Source organism: Arachis hypogaea, chromosome 7, assembly GCF_003086295.3.
Source record: "Arachis hypogaea cultivar Tifrunner chromosome 7, arahy.Tifrunner.gnm2.J5K5, whole genome shotgun sequence".
Lineage (NCBI taxonomy): Eukaryota > Viridiplantae > Streptophyta > Magnoliopsida > Fabales > Fabaceae > Arachis > Arachis hypogaea.
The window spans coordinates 79,712,315-79,738,721 of record NC_092042.1 but is presented as its reverse complement, the minus strand read 5'-3'; the positions used below and the strand labels follow the sequence as shown (position 1 = coordinate 79,738,721).

Here is a 26,407-nt window from a genome sequence, read left to right as displayed (position 1 = left end):
GAAAAACTAATTGAACGTAAACATTTGAAAACCCTAAAAGCTAGGGTGAGAAACTCTTAAGAAGAATAATAAGTGATAGTAATAGTATAGCAGTAGCATGCAGGTAGTAGGTTTCAACACTTTAACAGCTCACAAGCACTGTTACCCAACAATGATGCCACATGCACACACAACTCTGACACGTGTCAGGAGAATATGTAACCACGTGTCCAAGAAGCAGGGAGGGGCATGTGGGCCCGGGGCAGAGGGGGATGGTGACCGTAGAGAAAAGGGGCAGTGGCTGTGTTGGTGCAAACCTGGCATGAATGGGATCGGGTGCCCTCATCATTTCCATGATGTCACAATAATCCGTTTAACGTAACGCCGTTAAATACTTGTGCCGTTAACTGCGTAGCTGGACGCCACTCTTACTATTTGGGATTTGGGTTCCCCTGAATGGCCCAGCTGGCACACTCTCCCTCCTGCACATGACCCAGCTACTTCTGTTCATCACATAACCACTTAAAACCCCATTTTGCCCCTACACACTTACCCCCCCCCCCCAAAAAAAAACTTATTAAATCTATCTAAATTTCTATTTAATGTGTTAATTAATTGAAATAAATAGTTATTCAACATCAAAGTGAAGCATCAAACAATAAGAACTGATATTAGGGATTTTTTTTCAGGAATACAATTGGATAAAAAATAAAAGTTGTAACTAACTTGTTGAAAAAAATAATACACATTAATATTACACATGATATTTTTATTCTCTTTATTTTTTTCTGTTATAAAAAAACTAAGTTTTACTTTTAATTAAAAAACACTATTTATTAAGCATGATCTTGATATTACTGACGGCGCATTATAGTTTCTAAATAAAATTTTGTTTTAATTTATACTTTAATAACTATATTATTTGTATATAAAAATTTAACTAGTAAATTAATCATTTTTATAGAATACATAAATATAAGATAATTATCTCTTATAGATTTTTTTATGCAATAATAAGGAGGAAAATTATTGTTTTAAGAATGTTAAATTTAGACCTAAAGAAAATCACTTTTTGATTTTTACCTCTTGTGTATCTAAAGCATAGGGCATTACGGTCAATTACCGTTGGCGTGTACAATAAAACCTCTGACTCAGTGGGGTTAAGCTGCTTTCTTTGTTTGCGTAAGAAAGTGAAAAATCTGGAGAGTTCAGGAATCTAGGAACACCATAACACAACAGTGGCAACAATGTAGAAATGAAATATATCACTCAAATAAATATAACCACATAAATTAAAATTGAACAATGTTACGAAATAGTTTCGAGTTTCGACCCTTTTTCATTCATTTTATTTATTTTATTAATTGTCATGAGCATAATTTGGAGGAACAGAATATAACTGAAAAAATAAATAAATAGAAAAAACTGTGAAAAATAAAAAGAGGGCAAGGTTTGTATAGGAACATAGAGTAATGGAGGTGTGGTTGTGGGCCCCACTGGTGGTCTCAAGTGAGATGTGTGTGAGTGATGTTGAATTCATGGTGATGGGGTTTTTGGAGGGTTGCTAAATGCTTCTGAATAATGCTTGATGCTACATGGATATCCCTTTAGTTATGCATTGTAGGTTGGTGTTTAAGACACAAATAAATAATGAATCTTTTTTCTTATTTTTTAGTGTAATTAGAGAGGGATCATGGGATGAGAGATCGTTCTTTTGTTAAAATGGAAATATATTTGTTTTAAAATGGGCTATTAAATCTCAATTAGTCTTATACTACTATTTGAGTTAAGTCAAATTACTATATATGAAGTACTTGCATTTAATGCCTAATTGTAATCAAACAAAATTATTGAATTGGTGCTAAATAAAATAATTGATTTTTTTTTATGTCTCTATTTAAAGTTTATTTTCACATCTTCACAATAATGAAAATGATAAAGTTAAGTGAAAAGAAAAAAAAAGTTAAAGTAGCATTTTGAAAAATAAAAAATACTATGTATATACAAAAAATTAATTATTAAATTAATTATTATATAAGTATGTATTTATGTATTGGTATATGTATTATCAAATTTATTTTTAATATATATTTTATAATTTAACATATATTCTTTACATATAATTACTGATTTGGTAATTATTAAGCATGATTAAAAAATAAGCAGAATTGAGAAATGAATAACTAAAACCCAGGCATCTATTTTCCCAATATTAGTTATACAATTAATATCAATATTATACTTTATTCATTCACGTACTATTTGAATATTTATGCAAACTAAAAAAAGAATGTAATTAGATTTATATTAAAGTTAAAAACATTTTTATACAATAATCTCACTTAAAAATATAAATCTTAGAAGAGACATGAACGAACTTATTTGCTGGCTGGTGCTGCTAAATGTAAAGGGTTGATTTTGATATGTTTGTAGGGTCCCCACGGGCCATTCTCTGTTTGCCACGTGGGTATTGGCTGGAGATGTAGATGGATGAGTGTGAGAATGCAATGCCATTGGTAGAAGGGGTTATTAATTATTAATTGGTTGGACACACTCCTTAATTTTAACACAAAACACAAACGCAAAATTAATAATAAGAAGAAGAAGAAGATAAGGGCTTCTAATTCCTTCACCTCCCCCACCAAACAAAACATTGCATTCATGTTAAATTGTTAATCAAGAAAGAAAAAAGAAAAGGTTTTTGCACTAATTTAGGGGCAAATCACGCGGGGTTATTGGGTGATTTACTTGGCACTTGCATTGGATCTTGGGGGGCCTTAATTACACATTTATTGCATTCGAACTCATGGATTAGGCAATTTAATAGTGGGAGGTTTTAATGTAAGATTTGGTGTATGGGTTTCGTAGGTTGTCCAATACTTGATCTATTCTTAAATAATTGTCTGGTTGAGCAAAATGATATTATTATTTTGAAATTAATTAGAAAAAGTAAAATTCTTAAGTTAACAAACCTAAAAAACACTTTTGTTTGTGTCAAAACTCTGAGTGACCATGTGACTTTACACTGCATATAACACCACTTGTTCTTACTTTTCTAGCATGCATTTAATTTGCACCGTTTTATTGACACCGCATTTTGCAAGATTGAAGGCTCTTGAATTGAATTTTTCTCTCTCTCCATGACATTCAAAGTTGTGATGGAAAACTTATGTGGCTTTTAAATCCCATAATTAAGAAATTTTGCACTTTTAGGAGATACAAGGGAATTAGAGGCTGCGATTCCTTCATTATGGATTTTCATGAGTTTGGGAAATTAATGAGTACCATTTTGAGATGAAATATAAAAACCTACCCTTTATGAGTTTGCATGTGAAAAAGAAAATTTCATTGTAGAAATCGCACGAGGTTATCACCTGCTATAAATTCCGCTATTTATCCCAAAATTAAAAAATAAAGAAAAAGGAGAAAACTTATCTACTTTTGTGAGAGTTACAAAAATTGGTGACAAGTGGCAAGTGAAATTGGAAAATTTTGGCTGCATGGATGTGAGGAGAGAATTTAGAGAGTGATTTTCACTGTTTACCATGCGAGAGTGGGTGACATCTGTCCAAGCGAAAAAAATGAAAACAAAAAATCGAAATATAATTATAATAATAAGAAAAGAGAAAGAAAAGAAGTAAAAACCTTGTCTCGTGAAGCAGCAGGTGAAGGAAGAAGGGGAAAGAGAGGAAAAAAAAAAAAGAAAAAAAAAACACAAAACCTGGTTCTTTTTTCTCTCTTCTTCTTCTTTCTCTTCTCTTCTCATTCTTCTTCTTCTTTCTCTCTCTCTCTCTTCTTCTCATCACTGCGATGCTAATTTCTTTTTCACTCTCTCTCACTAGAAAAAAAAGAGAAAAATCAGAGATATAGTTTTTATTTTTTCTCTCTCTAGCTAGGACACTTCACATTCATTCTTTGCTTGCTCCTTTTATATCACGAGATCCCCATCTCTTTCTCTCTTTCCTTTCTTTCTCCTTCTTCACATTCATGTCTTGTTCTTGTTCTTGTTCCAGGCCTCTGAAACTCGTGCTTCTTCACTCTCTGTAGCTTCTTCATTTTCGCACATTGCAGTTTGAGAGAGAGAGAGAGAGAGTGGAAAGAGGGGAAAAGAGAGGTTCGAGAAAGTTCCAACTTTGAGGCCATATTCAGAAACCATTCAGCTCGCCCTTCACAATGTCGCATCCGGGGAAGCCCGTTACCGAGTTGGATTCGGTCACTGACCGATTCCGTGACTCACTGAGTTGCGAGGCCGCCAGTCGAGACGCTAACAAACCAGATTTCCGCGAACTCGATCTGGGCTCGCCAGTATCGCCGCTTCGTACGGCTCACCACGCGGTCGGCGCCGCTGGAAACGGAGGACCTGCCGCCAGTAGCAGCTCAAGCTCATCCGGATCCTTCTCGGGTCGAACCAACCCGGTTTCCAGAAGATCCGATTCGGGACACACCAACAGCAACGGCAACAACAACCACTCTGGCGAGCTTTCTGGTTCAAGTGAGAACAGCCCAACCGCAACCGGCGGCGGGAACACTCGGATCCTGAAACCGGGTCAAGCGAGATCTGATTCAATCTATTCAGGTCAGAACGGAGGCTCCTCCTCCTCTTCCTCCTCAGCCGTGAATTCGCCGCCGCTGAACGTCCTCCCCACCGGAAACATCTGTCCCTCCGGTAGGATCGTGAAGACAGGCATGGCGGCGAATCGGAGCTCGAGGAGCGACGTTTTGGGCTCCGGCATGGGGAATTACGGCCACGGAAGCATAATTCGCGGCGGCGGAAAGAGCGGCAGCAGCACGCCTGATTCGCCAGGGATCCCAAGCGTGCGGTCGAGCAGCGGCATTGGCGGCGAAGGCAATGTGGCGAAGAGGGGAGCGACGCAGGGTTCGGATCCGGAGGAGCTGAAGAGAGCTGGGAATGAGCATTACAAGAGGGGCCACTTCGCCGAGGCATTAGGGTTATATGATCGGGCAATTGCGCTTTCTCCGGCAAGTGCCGCCTACCGGAGCAACCGCGCGGCGGCCCTTACAGGTCTTGGGAGGCTAGGTGAGGCTGTGAGGGAGTGTGAAGAGGCTGTGAGGTTGGATCCTAATTATGGCAGGGCTCATCATCGTTTGGCATCTCTTTTCTTAAGGTGTGATTGCTGTGTTCTTGGTTAGGATGTTGAGGTTGTTAGATTTGCACTAATTGTGATATGGAATTGCAGGTTGGGGCAAGTTGAGAATGCAAGGAAGCACCTTTGTTACCCTGGGATGCATCTGGATCCGTGTGAGATGCACAAGTTGCAATTGGTTGAAAAGCATATTGCCAAATGCGGAGATGTAAGGAGGATTAGGGATTGGGAAAGTGTTGTTAGAGAAGTTGATGCTGCTATTGCTGCTGGAGCTGATTCTTCTCCTCAGGTACACTCTTTCTTTAAGTTTTCTTTTCTTTTCTTTTGTTTAGTTTTTCATGTCATCTGTTGTCTGAACTGGTTGGAAATTGAATTTACAGCTCTTTATGTGTAGAGCAGAAGCACTGTTGAAGTTACACCAAATTGACGATGCAGAATCAATTTCGATACATGTACCCAAATCGGAGCCACTTACTATTTCCTCTTCTCAAGCTAAATTTTTTGGAATGCTTTCTGAAGCTTATGTGTATTTCGTGAGAGCTCAGATTGAGATGGCATTGGGAAGGTGAGTTTCTTCTTCAACTTGAACATGAAAATGTCGCCTTGGATATGGTTTAACGGATGATGGATGTATTGCAGGTTTGAGAATGCAGTTAAAGCAGCTGAGAAAGCCAGTCAAATGGACCCCCGGAACGTTGAAGTTGCTGTTTTGGTGAACAATGTGAGGATGGTGGCGAGAGCTCGAGTGCGTGGCAATGATCTTTTCAAATCAGAAAGGTTTACCGAAGCTTGCTCCGCATATGGAGATGGTTTGAGGCTTGATCCTTCAAATTCAGTTCTATATTGCAACAGAGCAGCTTGTTGGTTTAAGCTTGGGCAATGGGAAAGATCAATTGAAGACTCCAATGATGCTTTGAAAATCCAACCTAACTACACTAAAGCTCTTCTTCGAAGGGCCGCATCAAACAGTAAGGTAAACCAGATTCCTCTATTTTTTGTCATTCAAGCTTTGCCATTTCATTTCATTTCTTAATGTTGAATGCAGCTTGAAAGGTGGGAAGAGGCAGTCAAGGACTATGAGGTCTTGCGGAAAGAACTTCCAAATAACAATGAAGTTGCCGAAGCTCTTTTCCACGCACAGGTTGCATTGAAGAAATCTCGTGGGGAAGAAGTATATAATTTAAAATTCGGCGGTGAAGTGGAACAAGTGTCGGGTCTTGAGCAGTTTAGAGCTGCAATAACTTTACCAGGTACACTTCAAATTGAATGCACCTCGATACTTATCAACTTTCCTCATATCATCTTATATATTTTTCAGGTGTTTCTGTTGTCCATTTCGAAATTGCATCTAACTCACAATGCAAGCAAATATCGCCCTTTGTGGATACACTATGTGGTCGATATCCATCCATCAACTTCCTCAAGGTATCATGTCATGACATATCAATGCTGCTTTTCGCTTTACTCCTTATGAAAGATTCCTAATGCATGCAAATTTTCATTTTTGTAAGGTGGATATTCAAGAAAACCCAACCGTTGCAACTGCTGAGAATGTTAGGATCGTACCAACCTTCAAGATATACAAAAACGGCAGCCGAGTGAAGGAAATCGTGTGCCCCAGTCGCGATATGTTGGAACATTCCGTGAGGCATTACAGTTTTTAGAATTCATGACTTTGCACTTGCTTCTGCATTTCCCATGTTCTTGCTACTGCCCAAAACCTCCGTTCAAACTCTCCGGTCCCAACTACGGTTCTTCCAGTCTCTTTGATCCCATCATAAAAGCAATCTCCCGATACCTGTGACATAGTCGATAAAACCAAGATAATAATATCTCTTTAGCAGTCAAATGCCATTGGAACCCAGAGATATAGTCTTAGTAGTACCCTTTTGGAGTTCTTATTTATTCATTCATTCCCCATTGCTCTTTGGTTCCATGCTCCTCCCAAATTCCCTTGGTCAATTTTCTTTCTTTTTTACTAGGTCAGCACTTCTTGTATCATCAGTTTCTTTAAGGTAAAAAAAAAATTGAAAAAAAAAAAGAAAAAAAAAAGGAAGAAGAGGATTTTATGTCTGTACAATTGATTTAATTATCATTTTTAAATTACCTTCTAAGATAGACATATATATATATATATAGACACAATATATATAGACACAAGGGAGGGTGAGGGTGAGGGTGGTAGTGGTATTGCTCTTTAGAGGGGGGATCTACATGTATATATGTGATAATATATATTTATATATATACTAAACACTGGAAGCCTTTAGAGGGAGATAGGAAGAGTGGTGGGTGGGCACCTACATGAGTTAGCCAAACGAGGATGAATATGTTGTTATTATTGTTTCTTTTTTCTTTTCTGTTTTTTTCTTTACCATTTTTCCCTTTTTCTTTTCCCTTTCTTAGCCATTTAATCAATAAAAGTTCCCATTTTTTCTGCAGTGTCCTTATATCTCCTTGCTTTTCTAGTTGATACATATATGCTTCCTCTAATCTTAAATAACTGTCCAATTGGTACATTGAGAAAACCAATGTGTGTATCTGGGCACAATTAATTTATGGGTTTTGCTAACTTGTGTTCTAAACGCATAGGTTAAGCATATCATTAAAAAGTATTTTACAAAAATTATTGCAAAATTTTTTTTTTTATGTTTTTAATGCATTGAATATATTAAAAGCATTAAAAGGTTTCTATTATTATATTATTATATTTTTAAAATGTATCTTTAGGGTACAAGTTAGGTAAATCCTTAATTTATAAGTAGACAGTTATTTAAGAAGAGGAGGAAGGAGTGATTGGAGTGATTATTGTGTGTTGAGAAAGAATTGTGATTTCATGCAATGAGGTTGGAAAAAGGGTGATGGGTGACTTTGTCTTGGGATTGGAAATTTGAGTTAGGTTTATAACATTTATGTTGATGGCATTTTTATGTTTTTTGACACCTAAAGGCAAAAGGGACATGTGTTTTTAAATGAAGGTTGGTTATGTTTCATATAGTGGGGGTGGAGTGGACTTGGGAGGAGGGGTGGTTGATACAATTCACAACTCTTTTATTATCCTTCTAGTGGTGGACCACTAAATCACATTTGACATAACCTTGTTTGTTTAAGCTAAAATGATGCTTGACAAGGGTTAATGTTGTGATTAAGGGGAGTGCCCTTTGTGACAAGGGGGTGTGTTTCCTTTTATCGTTCACATGTGTGCATTTAAGAAGGGTGCTCCCTTTCAAAGAAGGGACACTTGAAAACCTAACCCTAAAAAGAGTCCAAAAGGGTCTCGTTGGTCGGTGTTTGATGTGCAGCTGTTTGAATCTCTCTCTCAATTGCTTAACTCAATAACTGTGTTGTTATTGTAATGCGTGAAGGCAGCTCACCATAAAATGGTGGGACCCTTCATAAGTCCAAGGCCACATGGTGGTAAATTGTAGGTGTGATGTGTCCAATTCTTCACAATTAAAACCTCTTTTAATGATGCTTTAGAGGTACCCTTGCCTCCAATTTTCGATGTCTAAGGTTAAAACCTAAAACTTTTGCTTCTTAGGCGCATAAGTATTTTCTTGTTGGATTTAGATCTTCTAAAGTTTGAATTTCACTTTAGAGAGTAAAGTGTGATATCTCACCATTGATTTTATAGGTGGGATCAATAATAAATATGAAAGAGAAACTATTCAAGGGTAAAAGATCATACTTTACTCTATAAAATAAAATTCAAATTTTAGAGGATCTAAATCCAATCTAGAGTTGTACATAAGGTGAGATTTGAATTCTCCTCTTGTTGGAACAAAGCTTTATTTAAAAGTGTCAATGAATTGTTGAATAAATAATGTGATTCGAATTTTTTATGTGTGCTTAATTGCACAACTGAGCTGATTATTCGACAATAGTGTATTAATTTGACGTGTAACAAATAAATATATAAAAATAAGAGTTAAGTGTGAGAAGAGAACTTTTTAAATAAGAGGGAATTTACCGTTTTCTTTTATTGAATTGGGGTTTAGAATTTGGAAAATATTGAGGTATTGAAGTGTTCCAATGTCGTGGACAATTGTATGTATATCTCCACAGGGAAGAAGTGTGTGTCGGTGTGCCCAACTGTCAAAACCACCAGCATTCACTTTGGGCCATCACGTGGGCCACACGTGCCCTGTAAAGGGAAATTTTATAGGACACAAAGCAAGATGAAAAGGACTCGCCCTAAACCCATAAATGAAAGTAGAACCCCCTTCAAGGAAGAAAATAATAACGAAAATGGTGTGGGGGTGTCTGTTTTCTTTCATGGATGGTGATTCATCTTATTTATTCATGATAAAAATTTACTCAGTTATCATATTGATTTTTACATACCGACATTCATTAAATTATAAGTAATAAAATTCTAGATAAATGTTAATATATAAATGAATCAATATTTCGACTATGTTTAAGTCTCATTAAAGGAGGTAAGCATCCATAATTAAGGACAAAAGGATTTATCACATTAACCTGATTTGGTAAAAAAAATTTAAAATGTATTTATATTTTTGCACAAGTAGTATTTATTTTGTGTTTGATAAATGAAAAAGACTATGTACTTATATTTAGGATTTTTGAAAAGTTGAGGTAATTTTAAGAATATCTACAGAAATATTTTTTAAAGTTAGCTTTTGTTTATTAGAATTAGAGAGTCTAATATAATCTATATATTGATAAATATTTAGATTTACTCAATTGAATTATCGATGCCAAATTTTATTTATTATCAATATTTTTTTCCTATTTAAATCTATCATAATCATTTTAAATTTTAAAAAATATTTTTCAAATATAGTTATTGTTATTTGTATTTTAAAAAATTATCTTTTAAAAATTAAATTTAATAAACTACTTCTGAGTAATAAATATCAAATCAATCCTAAATGAATAAAATACTGTTGGGAAGGTAGGAGTATTATTGGGTATCATTTTAAAAAGGACAATGATAACTAAAGAATCTGGAGAAATAATAAAATTAAGGGATAAAAAAGAGGATGTGAAAGTTACTGTACCAAAGGTACGGTGTACGACAACATGATGAAAAGGAAAATGGACGTTGTGGCTGAAATTTCAGTTTGGATCCCTTAGTCCACATTTCATACAGTGAGCCAGGGAGTAGTGCCATTTCAATTGCATTGTTTGTATCCATGTCGTTTAGTCAGTTTTGAACAATCTTTAATGGTCGTTTTCTTGGTTGGTTAGCTTTTCTTCTTTTTTCTCTTTGGCTCTCTTTCTTCCTTTCTTTATCCTTATGATGCCTTCTAATGCATTATTGCTTGACATGTTTTAGCATTTCCCTAGTTTTAGTGTGTGCTGCATGCCATTATGTGTCTTAACAGAAAACGCATCATGTAATTCTAATGAATTGATATCAGTGGATTACATCAAAGTTGCATTTTCTAAAGGTACGTTTTCAGTTTTTGCCACCATAATGGATTGATTTGATATCTAGTCTAATATTGTCAGGTGGACAACTAGGATTGGATACATTTCAAGTGTTTGAAGAAAGATTAAGTATGATTTTGGTTCTTAAAGTATAGACCGAAAGTTTTTTTTGTCCCTAACCTTATTTTTACATACAAAATCGTCTCTTAGGTTTAAAATCAATTTTAAAATTGTCATTTTTATTTAAATATTAAAATTTTGAACTAAATTACTCATAATAAAAAAATATAAAATAAAAAAAAAAGAAAAAAGAAGAGTAAGAGAGTATTTCTGCTTTTGCGAAGAGGGAAGAAAAGAAGAAGAAGGGGAAGGGAAGATGAAGAAGAAATTGTCCACGATCCGTCTCTGCCTCCGCAAGTCGCCACTTTTGTATAGTTTTGGTCCCTAAAGTAAGGACGATTTTAAAATTAAGTTAAATTTTAAGGACAATTTTGTATGTGAAGAAAGGTTTGGAACGAAAAAAATTTTCGACTTATACTTTAGCAAACAAAATCGTACTTAACCCTTTCAAAAACTTAATTGTTCTAGTAAATTTAGTAATTAATTTTGATAATAATATATATAGGCGAGATTAATAACTAAAAATATTAAAATATTTTAATTTTTAAAACACGTGAAATGTTTTTAATAGAATTAATTTTTATCACCTAAAAAACTTGGTTTAGTCTATATGATAACATTTAATTGGATGTTATTATATTTTTTTTATACTCATTATTCATAGCAATTAAACGGATGTTCAAAAGCGTCCACATAAAATATATATATTAAAAATAAGTTAAATAACACATATTTATATATAAATATATAACATATTTGATAATAAATTTTATTTTGATATACACGTAACATTTTTTTAAAATAAATTGCCGTGTCCAAATTTAAATTTTGAATTCTCAGCTCAATTGTGACCTATATGACAAACCGCTTGTTGGAATGATAAGGTTAGGAGGAATCCAAAAAGCAAAGTGATTTGTATAAATAGATTTAGTGAAAAACCACATCCAAATACCAATTGATTTAACTTGTGCTGAAGTTCATGATACTAAAAACTAAAAGAAATAAACAAAGGATAGTGAAAAAATATATGAACTAGGGATTTATTAATAATAATAATGCGAAATAAATATAATGATTACAATAGATGCTCTCTATATAGATAGAGAAAGTAGAATATGTGAGCGAGATAAAATATTCTAAGAAACTAAGTTAAATCCTAACAAATCTTATCTTGATATTCTCTTCTAGTTTGGACAAAATAATGATGAGATTGCAGTTCCACTGTTTTCTTACCTCTAATGTACTTAGAAAGTAAATGGAGTAGTACTCATCTATCTCCTAATAATAATTGAAGATGTGAGTAGCTTTCACCTATTATGTTGTTTACCTTAAACTGTGAAAGATTAATATAGGGTCAAACCAATCTACAAGCACTTTGACCACAAAATTATACCTAGCCGTGGTAAGTGGTAACCCTATGATACCTAATTTTATGTGGACCACAGCAGTTGTAAGTAGAGGTGGTAAAACTAGCTAAATTTATTGGACTAACTTGTTAAACTTGTTCAAAAAAACATAGGTCGGATTAAAATTTAAAACACATTAAACAAAAAAAAATTGCCTAACCTGCAAAATTTTGCAAGGGTGGGCGGACTGATTCGTCAGACTAAAGGTTATTTTATTTTATTTTATTTTATTTTTTATTAAATAAAAAAGTAATTAGTATTACAAAAGTTAATAATTATAATTCAAACACATTTATTTATTTATTTATTTTTTTAGTTATTAATTTTATTTATTTTGTTTTACACTTTTATGGATTTTTTATTTTTATAAATTAAATAAATATAATAATTATCGAAATAAATAATTTAAAAAATATTTACTAAAATAAATATTCCTCTTTTATCTCGTTTACACTATAAACAAGATAATTTTGTATGTATCTTATTTACAGTGTAAACGAGATATACACATGTCTCATTTACACTGTAAACGGAATACATGTAAGGTGGCAAAATGGACCGAGCCCGTCGGGCCGATCTGCTAAACCCGCTAAAAAGGCGGATCGGGCTAGAATTTAGAGCCCGCTAAATTAAAAAAATCCGCCAAAACCGCACCGCAAAATTGACAGGTTTTAGTGGGGCGGGGTGAGCCGGTCTGCTGGGCCGAAGATTTATATTTTTCTTTTTTTTATTAAATAAAAGAGTGATTACTATTATAAAATTAATAATTATAGAATTTTTAAACACTTTTTTTATTTTTTGTTTTTATTCTTCTTTTAGTTATTAATTTTATTTATTTTATTTTATAATTTCATATATATGCTCAAATTATGTGACTTATTTTTTAAAATAAAGATGATTCTATTGACAAATATTATTTTGAACAAATTTATTAAAGTTAAAAATTAAAAAATAATAAAAAATTATATTATAATTTGACTATTTTTTATTTGTATTTAATTTTTTAATTATTATTTTTTGGTTAATTTTAATGAAATTTATTTAAAAAAAAAAAGAGTCAAGCTAGTCTGCCGACCCGCCAATCTGTCATAAAACAGGACAGGCTAGCATTTTGAACCCATTTTAGTTGGTGGGGCGGGTCGACTCGCTTTGCCACTCCTAGATACATGTATTTTTTTAAAAAAAATTAAAAATAATAAAAAATATTAATAATATTAATAATTCCAACTTTTAGCATGTAATTAGCACATAAAAAAGTTGGTAGAAAAGATTAAAATGGATATGTTTAATTAATTAGTAGTACATAAAAAATTTTAGATTAAATTATGATCCAATTAGATTGATTTAAATTTGAAAAATAAAAAATTCGTATGTGTTCAAAAAAAGTTTCATGATGAGAATAAATACGATAATTGTGGCCACTTCTAAAAATTGAAAAATGAGAAGCAAAAAGTTGATGCACGATAAATAAAACACAAAAAAATGAGCCGTTTGTCAATTATTAAAGCCGTTTATCAACTTATTTTTTAAAATAAAAATAATTTTATTAACGGATATTATTTTGAATAATTTTATTAAAATTAAAAATTTAAAAATAAATAATAAAAAAATTGTATTGTAATTTTATTTTTTTTATTTATATTTAACTTTTAAATTATTATATTTTATTAATTTTAATTAATTTTTTTAAAAAGGTTAAGTAGACTATCTCACCGATTCACCAACTCGTCATAAAGTAAAACAGACTAATATTTTGAGTTCATCTTATTTGGCGGAACGGACTGATATGTCCTCTTTTGGAGCAGACCTTAGCAATGCGAGACGAATTACTCGTTTTGCCAATGTTAAACTTAAATCATGCATACTGTGATGTATTTATGATTTTATGTAACGTTATTGATGAGCCAATGCTTGATTAGTTCCCATAGTAAATTCCATTTAGAAAAATTAGTTAAACGAATTGTTTTTTAGAAATTAAAAGGTTGGAAATTTTATTTGTGTTCGATTTAGACATTTAAAAGAGAAGATTAAAAAATTAATTTGTATTTGGACGGGTCAAAATAAATTTACTTGAGACTAATTATCCCAAAACAAAAAATTATACTTTAAAATTCATTAAAGAGAAAATGATAGAAATGAATGATGGAGTGTTCTTTTCATTTTTTTGAGACAACGATTATTGAAGATTTGATAATAAATTAAAAGGTTAATTATGATCGTGGTTTCTAAGGTTTAAGTCGAAAATTTTATTCGTTATTAATTTTTTTTAATATTTGAATTCGTCTTTAATATTGAATTTAGATTTAAAATCATCGTTCAGACAAAGATATTCTTGCTAGTTTCTCTCTCTTCTTATCATAATTTTCTGCTTCTCATCACGATTAAATTTTTTTTTCTTCTCTCTTCACTTTCTCCATCACTCTTCATGCTAGATTTCCTCAAGTTCTAACAACAGCATAGTATGTGAGTTTGTTGGGGTTGACCGAACCTGTAAAAATGATCAATTAAGCGGTGATAGGTGACAATGGAGGGAGTAAAGCCGTGGTTAGCTTGGATCAAAGAAAGGCACAAGCCCAGGTTTGGCGGGATTTGAGAGGGAAGGAGGCGAGAGAGGAAAACGTTGGAGGTGTGGAGGTCAAGGAGAAAGCCAGAGGAAAGAAAGAGGGAGAAAGTGTTGTAGGCTTTACCAAAACGGGGGCATCGTAGAGAGAGTTGATGATAGCGGCAAAGTTGCCATTATGGAAGGTTGCTGGAGGACAAAGAGCGAAAGGAGAGAGGCGAGGGGTGGAGGAGACGCGAGAGGCTGGGATGGCAAGGAGGGAGAGGGAGGCACGGCCGGCAAGGTCAGACGAGGCTAGGAAGAGGATGGCGGTGAATTGATAGAAGTCGGGGAAGGGGGAGAGGAGGGTGGTGAATTTGGGAATTGATGGTGGTGAGCATAAAGAAGAAGAAATGTATTTTTGTCCAAAATTAGAGAAACGAATTTTTAAAACCAAGTCGGACCTTAGATTGCGTTTGTTTTCGAGAACAGGACAAGATATTGAAAATAGAATAGGACAAGATACTGATGGACAGAGACAAAATTTTGTGTTCTTATATTATGTTTGGTGATAAATTAGAACAAATTATGAAAATCTAATTTATTTTCAATTTTTTTCATTCAAAAAATTTGAGGAAAAAAATATAATAATAATAAAATATAATTATGAAAAATTAATAAGAATAATGAAAGAAAAAATAAAAAATAAGTTGTGTCATTTGTTAGTGTCTCTGTGTCCTTCTTATCAGGATGGACACAAAATACACTAATTCAGTTTCTCTGGATACACCGTCTCTGTCTATGTCTCCAAATACGATTTTGTGTCTCTGTATCTCTGTCTGTCTCGGTAAACAAACGCAGCCTTAGAGATGAGTATTCGAATACAAAAAAAGGTCAAAGATGAATAAAATTTTTAGCCTAAACTTTAGAGACTAAAATCATACTTAACTATAAATTAAAAAATTGGTTTGATTAACTTTGAGTTTTATCAAATTTATAAATAGAGCTCTATATTATAAAAGTTTATAATTAAATTTTTGTTACGAAAACATTAAAAAATAAAATGTTCCAAGATATATTTTTGTAGGGACTGAAAAAATTATAAATAATAAATACTTATTATAAATAAAAATAAATTATGATTTTTCATAAAAATAAAAAAAACATTTATCTTTTTCATATTATTGAACAAACAACATACTAAAAGATAATATGTTGAATCTTATAAAATCTATTAAATTAAATACGTGCTTTTTTTTTAGTTTATTGATATATTTTAAAAAATAAAGATAAAATAAGAGTCTGAAAAACTTAAATATAGTTAGGATAAGTTTTTTTGTTTTTTTTTATATACTAATTAGGATAAATTGTATATATTGAAAAATATACATAATTGAGTGAATCACATGAATATAGGACCAGAGTATTTTATTAGAGGCCAAATTACCTTTTTTTTGTTCAGGCCAAAATACCAACATATATATGGAGAATATAGTAGCAAATTTGACTGATATAACAGAATCATGACACTAACTCTGCTATATATAAATATATTAGAATTGTTTTTGACTTTTTTCAAGTCATCAGTTCTTGCTAATCTTGGTTTTGTTATATCTTATACTCTCTATATAATGTAATGTCTCTCTTTAGCTTAATGAAGAAACTTCACAAATCACTCAATAATAATTCTGATGCTGATAAAACTGCTGGCAAGGCTTCAAACAAACATCAAGAATGGCTTCTTCAGGATTATAATCTCAGTTCTTGGTTATCGTCTTCTATGGATGATGCTTTCAAAAATCGAATGGTGTACTGTACCCTTGTCCATCAGATTTGGAATCGATTACAACAATATTTCATCTTTTCCAACAAAACCAAGATGAGAAAATGCAAGGCACAGTTAAAGAATGTCAAGAAGATGAATTTCTCAGCTACAGATTATCTTGCTAAGGTGAAAAAATTGGTTGATTCCCTCTCTTCCATAGGTCATACTATCAGTTATGAAGATCATATTAAAGTTATCTGCGAAGGTTTACCTGAAGAGTATTCCTCAAATTGCCAAGAATCTTCTTACTGTGTCAAAGTTCTGTCTTGATAATAATGTTTATTTCGAATTTCACCCATTTCACTGTTTTGTGAAGTCACAGAACACCCAACAAACTCTTCTTCAAGGATTGCTTAGACATGGGTCAAACATTTTTGACACTCTTACATCTATTGGACTTAATTCTTTTCATCATTTACCACATGCATATTTTTCTGGTTTCACTGTTAATAATAGAATTTGACATCTAAGATTAGGCCATGCATCCAATCCAATTGTTAAGAATGTAATGCAACAATGTAATATCTTTTCTGATCATATTTCTAAAAAAACAATGATTCCATTGTGTGTGAAACTTACTGTTTAGCCAAAATGCATTCTTTTCTCTTTCTTGCATTTACTACTCTTTATTCTCATCCTCTTGAATTAGTCTTTATTGACATATAGGGTATGTCCCATATTATATTAGTTTGGTTGATTCTTATTCATAATACACTTGCTTATATTTGTTGTAATCTAAGTCATAAGTTCCACAAATTCTGATTCAGTATAAAAATTTAATAGAGAATCAAACTGGATGTAGGTTAAAAGCAATTTAGATAGATAATGCAAAAGAATTTGTATCTAATGCTGTTAAGAATTTTCTTCAAGAAAATGGGATCATACATAGACTTGCCTATCCTTACACACACCAGCAACAATGTGTGGTAGAAAGAAAACACAGACATGTCATAAAAAGTGAGTTTGGTTCTATTAGCTAGTGTTGGCATGCCTGAGATCTTTTGGGAGGATGCATTCTTCACTGTCATTTTTTTAATCAATAAATTACCAACCCCAACTCTAAAAACAAAATTTCCTTATAAAGTTCTTTTGGGCCATCAACCAGATTATTCAATATTAAGGATCTTTGGTTGTGCTTGTTTTCCACATACAAGGCTATACAATTCTCATAAATTGGATTTTAGATTTGAAAAATATTTGTTTCTTGGTTATGCACCTCAATCTAAAGGTTTTAAGTGTCTAGCAAAACTGGAATGAGATATGTTGCTAGAAATGTTGTATTTGATGAGTGTGTGTTTTCTTATTCTTCTATGTTTGCAGATTCTGTTTCTTCTAAGTCTGATTTTAATTCTACCTCTTCATCCATTTCTTTTCTTCCATCAATTCCCACCTCTTCTTCAAACTCTACAAGTAATTTAACAATACCATCTTTCATACCATTGCCAATACCAGCATCGATTCCTACACCAATCACCACTTCACCTACTCCTCGTAATACTAATGTTACTGATCCTAATGAAATCACTCACCCTTCAAGCATTATTTCTACCTTAATTCATACCATATTTCATACCATTGCCAATAAACTCTCCTCTACTCTTTGTAAGTTTGGTTTTGTAAGTACAAAATCTAACCCTTCTTTATTTACAAAATTTGATTCTAATTTAACGATTTATATCTTAGCTTGTTGATGATATTTTGATTACTGGAGATAATGCTTCTGCAATTCCTACCTTAATTACTCAATTTAATTCTATTTTTTTCTCTAAAAAATTTAGGTAGCATCAGCTATTTCCTTAATAGACTTTCAAATTACAAGGAGCTACCAATTACAAGCCAGTACCCACCCCTATGATCAGCAGCATCCAACTAACTTCTCAAGGATCAGAAGTTCTTGAAAATCCTACTTTATATAGGTCCCTAATTGGGGGACTACAATATGCAGTCTTAACTCATTTTGAGATTGCATTTTCCGTTAACGAAAAGTATAGGTAAACAATAAAAATATTAAACAATGTAAACAATAAATATATCGGATGTTCATTTTATTAGTGTACGGATAGTTATTTTAATATTAAAATTTAGAGGGTTAACTTGAGAGTGTAGTGTGTTTTTATTTGATTGGTGGTTGTTCATATTGTTCAACAAAATCATTGTCCCCCTAACATTTCCCGTTCGGTTAATAGGATGAGTCAATTTCTTCAAAATCCTCTTCAATCACATTAAAATGCATTAAAATGTATTCTTAGATATCTTGCTGGATGCATTGATCATAGTTTACATTTTACAAAAAACATACTGATTTCAGGATTTTAGTTTTTGCAGACTCAGATTGGACTAGTGACTTGGACGATCGCCGATCAACCAATGGATACTGTCTCTACCTTGGTTGCAACCTAATTATCTTCTGTGGAGTTTAGATGCTTGGTGAATGCTACAGCAGATATAGTTTAGTTGAATAATCTTCTGTGGTGTATCGTTTTCATTCTCAATTTTATTTCATCACTTTCCAACTATTCCATCAATATATAATAATTTATCATTGATGGAGTGATAATATATATCAAACTATTAAGCTCCAGAAAGAAAAAAAAAATATGTGAATCACTTTTCAAAATAGCACTACAAATGTTTATTTGGGTGTCATTAAATCAATAGAAAAAGATTTTTAGTGTATTTAGAAAATTTCTAATAGTAAAAATAAAAGTACTAGAAAATTTTTTTTGAAAAGCTATCATTTACATTATTTTTTAAAAGATCTTTTTTTTTTAAAAAAAGACGTTTTTTACATAATAAATAAATAAAAAAAATTACATGAAATATCCAAACATAAAATTACTTTTATTTTATTTTAAAAAAAAATTTAAAAAATAACTCAAAAAAAATCTTTTTTTTAAACGGCATCCAAACAAGTCGCACGTCTAACAATTCTTGGTAAAGATGAAAAATTCTAAAATTCTAAAAGATACATCATTTTCTTTAAATTGTATTCTTTTCTAACGTATACAAGAAATTATTTTGGGTCAAAATGAAAATTATAAAATTATTAAAAATACTCATCACACTCTAAATTATAATTTGCAACTATTAGCCAAAGCACAAAATAATAAATTCTAAAAGATGTTTATCATTCTCTTTAAAAAACAAGAAAAGTATTTTTTGGTCAAAACCAAAAGTTATAAATTTTACAGATACATATTACTCACTCTAAATTATTATTATTATTTTTTTTTTGCCAAAATCTATAAAAAATAATTTTTTATTAAAGGAAAAAATTATAAATTTCGAAAACATACCTATCATTCTTTTTTAATTATATGTTATATATGCACTGAAGTCTATAAAAAGAAGTTTTTGCTCAAAGCAAAAATTTGTGAATTATATCCATCACTCTCAATTTTATTTTGCATCAAGGGACATGAGTAGTAAAAAAAAGGAACATGCATGAGCACCATTAAATACTTTTCCCATTTGAAGGACTTGCCACAAAAAAGAGGCACATGCCATTCATACAGGAACAACATTAAGACCAACGTTTACAATAACAAAAATTAGCTACATTACCACTATCTTTACAAACTACTCCATATGACATGTTACTATTGATAACATGAAGCTACTAACAACAAAAAATAATGATAATAAGATAGCACTTATATTAGGACATTTAATCATTACTCTATATTTAAATTTATGTAAAATAATTAGAAAATGTTTGTTTCTAAAAGTTTTGTTTAAAAGAAATTAATTGTCTGCTATTATGCTTTTTATAATCACAAAGAACAAACAATTATGCTGCATTTGTTATTGAAATAGGGACACTGAAACACAAAATCGTATTTGGCAGAGGAGATATGGACAGAGACAATGTATTCAAAGATACTGAATTAGTGTATTTCGTGTCCATCTTGACAGGAAAGACACGAAAACACTAACAAAGGACATAACTTATTTTTTATTTTTTCTTTCATTATTCTTGTTAATTTTTCATAATTATATTTTTTATTGTTATATTTTTTATCTCAAATTTTTTGAATAAAAAAAATGAGAATAAATTAAATTTTCATAATTTGTTTTAGTTTATCACCAAACAGAATACAAGAACACAAAATTGTATCTCTGTCCATCAATATCTTATCCTGTACTGTTCTCAATGTCTTGTCCTATATTGTTCTTAGAAATAAACGCAGTTTTAGAGCTTTCTTATAAAGAAAAAAAACGAAAACTTTGATATATAATAAGATAGTCCAATTTTCAATTAGGTCGTTATTATTTACATTTTTTTAATAGTCCTTATAAGTATGCTTTAAAAAACGGCACAAAAGAAATTCGAAAAGAAAGTAACATGGAAACTAATCTTAAAAAGGTGGCAATAACATTAGCGTTTAAACTATGAGAGATGGCATCGAAACTCTATGAGCACATGCATTAGCTTGTTTGAATTGATGATGAAGAAGGCCCCTCCCTACTATCCATTCTATTGCACCTTTATCTAATTGGATGCTAAAGGTCTTGAATGCAACCCAATGAGATGTTGCGAGCCATGAAGTCCACTTGGATGCTAATATTGAATAGGGGAGTACTAGGTAAACAATGACCATCTTAAATAAAATGAACAATCACCAATCAAATAAAAACACATTATACTTTTAAATTAATTATCTAAATCTTAATATTAAAATAAGAGAAAAGGACAAATAAGTCCCTAACATTTTGTCCCGCAGATATTTTTGTCCCTGACCATTGAAAAATACTTTTAAATCCCTGACCTTCACAAAATTTGGATGGATCAGTCCCTCCATCCAAATGCCTCTGTCAGGGACTGATCCGTCCAAATGCTTCCTTCAGGAACTGATCCGTCCAAATTTTGTGAAGGTCAGGGATTTAAAAGTATTTTTCAATAGTCAAGAACGAAAATATCCGAAGGGCAAAAAGTCAGGGACCTATTAAATGTTCGAAGGACAAAAAGTCAATGGTTAATATTAAAATAACCATGCGTACACCTAGTGAAATGAACATCCAATATATCTATTATTTATATTGTTTAGTTTTTTCATTATTTATCTATACCTTTTCTATTGAATATGCCTAGACTCATAGCATTAGCAACAGGTCAAGTCCCAATAAAAATGCCCAATAACCAAAACTAGGCGAAAAAGTCAGAGTATAGATCCCCTCGTATTAGCATTGGAAAAAGCAAGCAACATTCCTTCATGATCTCTTAAAATTTCACCACATGCTGTGTTACCATCCTATGATAGAAAAAGAACAAGAGCAAGGGTATAGATGCTATGTTCAACTCTAAACTCTAAATCATAATCAAAATAGAGGGCAAAAGCAGATTCTATGTTGAATTGCGCATTAGTGGGTAACTATGCAACCAATCTGCACCCATTCTTGCTTCAGGGGGATTTAATCAATGAGAAAATCGAGATCCACAATTCAGTTAAAATCCCAAATACTTCCTGGTCACAAACGCGCTCTTCCAACATCTCTTTGAAAATATCCCTACGTGCAAAGTCTACAAGGTTTTTTTTTAACGCCAAAAACTTAATTGAAAACTTTTAAAAATATAAAAATCTCATTACAAATTTTCAATACAAAGAGGACGTTTTGCAAATCTAACTTAATTTTCAAATATCATACAAGATTCATGGGTTGCTGGTCATTGATGCGTCCTGGTCTGATAATCCGAAAATTTTATAAAGAAAGGTTGTTTATTTTTTCAAAAATATTTTTTGTTCTTCTGAGTCTGTTGAGATTAATTTCATTGGAGAAATTTCTATGCCAACTCTTAAGTAAGATGCTTGTGATAATTTGTCTAAACCAGTAACAATGTTGGAGGTTAAAAAAGCTCTGGATAATATGAGCACGTTCAAAACTCCTGGACCAGATGGTTTTCAAGTATTTTTTTTCAAAGAATATTGGGATGTGGTGGGTCATGAAGTATAACGTACTGTTCAGAAAGCATTCTTAGGGGAGACGTTAAGTCATTCTTTGTTGGAAACTTTAATTGTTCTTATCCCTAAGTGCAACTCTCCAACAAGATTGAAAGATTTTCAGCCAATAAATTTTTGTAATGTCATTTATAAACTTGTGACTAAAGTGCTGGTTAATAGATTACGACCTTTCTTGGATGAGATTGTTAGCCCAACTCAGGGAGTGTTTATTCATGGTAGAGGAGCGCCTAATAATATTATTGTCGCCCAAGAAGTTCTTCACTTTCTTAAGCGGACAAAGTCTAGAAAAAGAGCTATGGCATTTAAGATTGATTTAGAAAAGGCTTATGATAGAGTTGATTGAAATTTTCTTGAGAACACTCTTGAATCTTTTGGCTTTTCTTCTCTAATTATTCGGCTTGTAATGAATTGTGTTTAGACCTCAAATCTTTCCATCCTCTGGAATGGAAATAGATTGGATAGCTTCCAACCTTGCAGAGGATTCAAGCAAGGAGATCCAATTTCTCCTTATTTATTTATTTTGTGCATGGAGAGATTGGTGTACTTCATTTCCAAATAAGTTGACGAGGGTATTTGGAATGGTGTGGTTGTTTCTAGAGGGGAACATAGAGTTTCTCACTTGATATTTGCAGATGACCTCCTCTTTTTTTGTAATGCAGAAAAAAATCAAGTTTAGAATGTTGTACACACCTTGGAGTTGTTCTGCAAAACTTCAGGTATGAAGGTTAACATTGAAAAATCCAAAACTATTTGTTCTAGAAAAATCTTTAATAGAAGGAAGGAAACGTTGTCTGGTGTTTCTCTTATTCTTTTTACTAGTGACTTAAGCAAATCCTTGGGGGTGAACTTTAATCATCCTCGAGCTGCTAGGTCTGTTTTTTCGGACTCTTTAGAGAAGATTAAGAATAGACTGGCTAGTTGGAAAGGTCGACTCCTTAATAGAGCAGGCAGGCTTTGCTCAATTAAATATTTGCTTCTTCTCTTCCCATTTACCAGATGCAAGTGACTCTTTTTCTGACTTCGATTTGTCATAAGATTGATTCTATACTTAGAAAACTCTTGTGGAAGGAAAAAGTGGGGGAGCGCTGCTTAAGCTTGGTCAAGTGGAACAAAGTTGTCATTACAAGAAAATATGGAGGTTTGAGAATTAGAGATACTCAATGTGTGAATTTTGCTTTATTAGGAAAGCTTGTTTAGCAATTACTGCATAATAAAGATAAGCTTTGAGTAAGGATTATATTGGCAAAATATTTATTTAGGGGTTCTTGCTTTTCACCTAATTTTTCTAATAATGTTTCAAGTGCTTGGCGAGCAATTTATAAGACAATAGAAAAGCTTTGTGATGGTTTTGAATGGTGTATAGGCTGGATGTCTCAATCCTTTTGGTATCATGCTTAGCGACCATCTGGAACGGTAGCTCCTTTGGTTCCTTTTGTGCACATTTCTGATTCTCTCTTGAAACTAGAAGATGTCTGGAACCATGGACATTAGCGGTGGGATATTCTTTGCACAATGATTCCGGATGAAATTAAACTTGATTTGATGCTTTTTGATCCTATCAAGCAAGCAGGAGATAAAACAGGTTAGTTTTGGACAAACTCAAATACTCTCACCTACTCGATTAAAAGCGGGTATGGCAACGGGTCCCCATGGGGGCGGGGACATGCCCCCGCCCCCCCCCCACCCCCCCCGCCTCCAGAAACCCTCCCCGTCCCCGCCCCGTCCCCGTGACGGGTACCGGGGTCCCCGTCCCCACCAGATATTAGGATATCCGCGGGGTTTGGAGAAATTGAGGAAACAAATAAGAAAAAATTTAAAAAGAAAAAAATCCAGTAAATAACAACAATTTCACAAAAATCTCAGTATTATGATCCAATTTTACAGTAAAAAATTAAGAATCCAAACCCTAATTCCAATTTTACAGCAACATAATCTATTTCTAATTCAAATTTATCAATCAACAAAATCCAAACCCTAAACATAAACCCAATTTCACATTAACAGAATCAAAACCCTAAATCTAAAACCAGTTCACATAAACAGAATTTAAACCCTAACTCCAGTGTCCCAATTTCATAGCAATTTCATCAATAAAAAATCAAAACATACGTTAAAACCAATTTAATCAATTAATAGAAACATCCAACTTATTGTAAGGTGGCCAGCCACAGAGACAGAGCATAGTCGTCATCATCGTTGTTGAGCAGAGGCGACCTAGAGTTGTGGTAGGAGAGGCATTATCGGCATCGTGTGGAGCAGAGGCATTGCTGTAGGAAGCTTGTCATCAACGTCGCAGATCTGAGGCTTCGTTGTGAAGCAGAGGTGGAGGCAGCAGTGAAGGTAGCAGCAAGCAATGAGCAAAGTAGTTAGAGGAAGAGTGAGCGGCGGCAGTGATGGAAGAAGGTGAGCGACGGCAGCGACGGAGGATGGTGAGCGTTGGCAGAGACAGAAGAAGGTGAGGGACTTTGAGTGAGGACGCCGGCGACGCAGTTCGAAGGAAGAAGGAGGAGGTGGGAGGTGTTAGAGAGAGATTGAGTGAGACGACTGTGAGAAAGTGGCTCGTGTGTGAGAGTGAAGTGGGTGAGAGAGAGGCACAGTGTGTGTGGTTTGAGGGATAGGGTTTCAAGAAAGTTATATATATACACACGAGGACATTTTTGTAATTTTACAATCACGGGTAATAAACGGATACCCACGGGGCGGGGACCTCTCCCCCTGCCCCCGCCCCGTTTATTATACGGGTACCCGTCCCCGCCCCCACGAGAAAAAAATTCCCCCCAAACCTGCTCCCCAGCGGGTAAATTTCCGCGGATACCCGCCCCACCGGGGATTTTTGCCATTCCTATGAGTGGCTATTGAAGAAGGAATTTGGCTGGAATAATAGTAAAAATTGGCTTTGGCTTTGGCGCTTGAAAATACCGGAGAAGATAAAGTGTCTGCTTTGGCTTTGCCTCAACAACGGAGTTCTCACAGTTAGCTATCGGTTTCAAAGAGGTCTTGCTACTTCTGATTTTTGTCAGAGATGTTATCTTGCTCTAGAGGATATTAACCATTCCTTTAGAACTTGCCAAAAAGCTCGTCAGATTTGGATTAGCTTAAACTTGGGAATGACCGCTGTGGATTCTGGTTTGGATTTTGTGTCTTGGATTCGTTCTAACCTCAACAAAAATGGGTTCCTCTTTGCAGCGGCCTTTTGGTGGATTTAGAGGGATAGGAACAATGACATCTTCCATCAAGATGATCTATAGAGTAGGGAGAAATTTGTTCACTTGGCTAAACATGCTGCTCGAGATTTCTCCAATGCCATTACCACCCAAAAACATATTACTCCTTCCTCTTTGCAATATAACTGGGAACCACCTCCGATGAATGTCTGTAAAGTGAACTGCGATGCAAGCGTTTTTTGAAATGAACAATTAGCTAGCTGTGGGTATATTATTAGAGACAGCATGAGAATTTGGATAAAAGGTTGTTCTGCCAGTATACCTCTTTCTACTGTTCTCTGTTGTGAGCTTCATGCTATTTGGAGAGGGCTTGTTATGGCTTGGGATTGCGAGTGTAAAGAGATCATATGTGAAACTGATAATCTTGATGCATTTTTCCTTATTTCGCGAGACACAACCAGCATGATTAGGACTGACTTTGATATTCTTGACAAAATCAAAGAGATGCTCCAGTGTAATTGGACAGTTACGGTAGTACTCATTTAGCGCACAGCAAACAAAGCGGCTGATTTAATGGCTAAGACTACTACTTTTAACAAACAGGTGTACCTGGAGTGGTTGCTGCCCTGTAATAATTTAGACATTATTATTAGAGAAGAGTTCTACTCTTTCTCTTAGGTCCTTTTTCTTTGTATTATTTTCAGTCACATAAAAAAAAATAAAAAGGACAAACATTGACATGGATACGAGACACAATACATGAATACAATATAGGACACACGGACAGTCGAATACACAACTTTTAAAATCTTATAAGACACAGAGACAAGGCATATATACAAAATATAAAATATTTTTTAAATAAATTACAATGATATTTTAATATTTTATTGATATTAAAATATAAAATAC

The 26,407-nt window shown here is 33.3% G+C and overlaps 1 protein-coding gene and 1 long non-coding RNA gene across 2 annotated transcripts; one reads left to right on the top strand and one right to left on the bottom strand.

Annotated features, from left to right (window-relative positions):
* The first annotated feature begins 3,613 nt into the window (after window positions 1-3,613).
* Window positions 3,614-7,525, top strand: LOC112703620 (TPR repeat-containing thioredoxin TTL1). Its single transcript, XM_025755167.3, has 7 exons — window positions 3,614-5,105; window positions 5,178-5,373; window positions 5,465-5,649; window positions 5,724-6,057; window positions 6,130-6,334; window positions 6,403-6,509; window positions 6,596-7,525. Exons 1-7 carry the CDS (start codon window positions 4,153-4,155, stop codon window positions 6,746-6,748), a joined length of 2,133 nt encoding a protein of 710 aa, XP_025610952.1. The 5' UTR covers window positions 3,614-4,152; the 3' UTR covers window positions 6,749-7,525.
* A 16,652-nt stretch (window positions 7,526-24,177) lies between these two features.
* On the bottom strand, window positions 24,178-25,949 carry LOC140174257 (uncharacterized). Its single transcript, XR_011863532.1, has 2 exons — window positions 25,818-25,949; window positions 24,178-25,716 (listed from the first exon to the last, which is right to left on the bottom strand). It is a non-coding gene; the product is annotated as an uncharacterized lncRNA (long non-coding RNA).
* Between the last annotated feature and the right edge of the window lie 458 nt (window positions 25,950-26,407).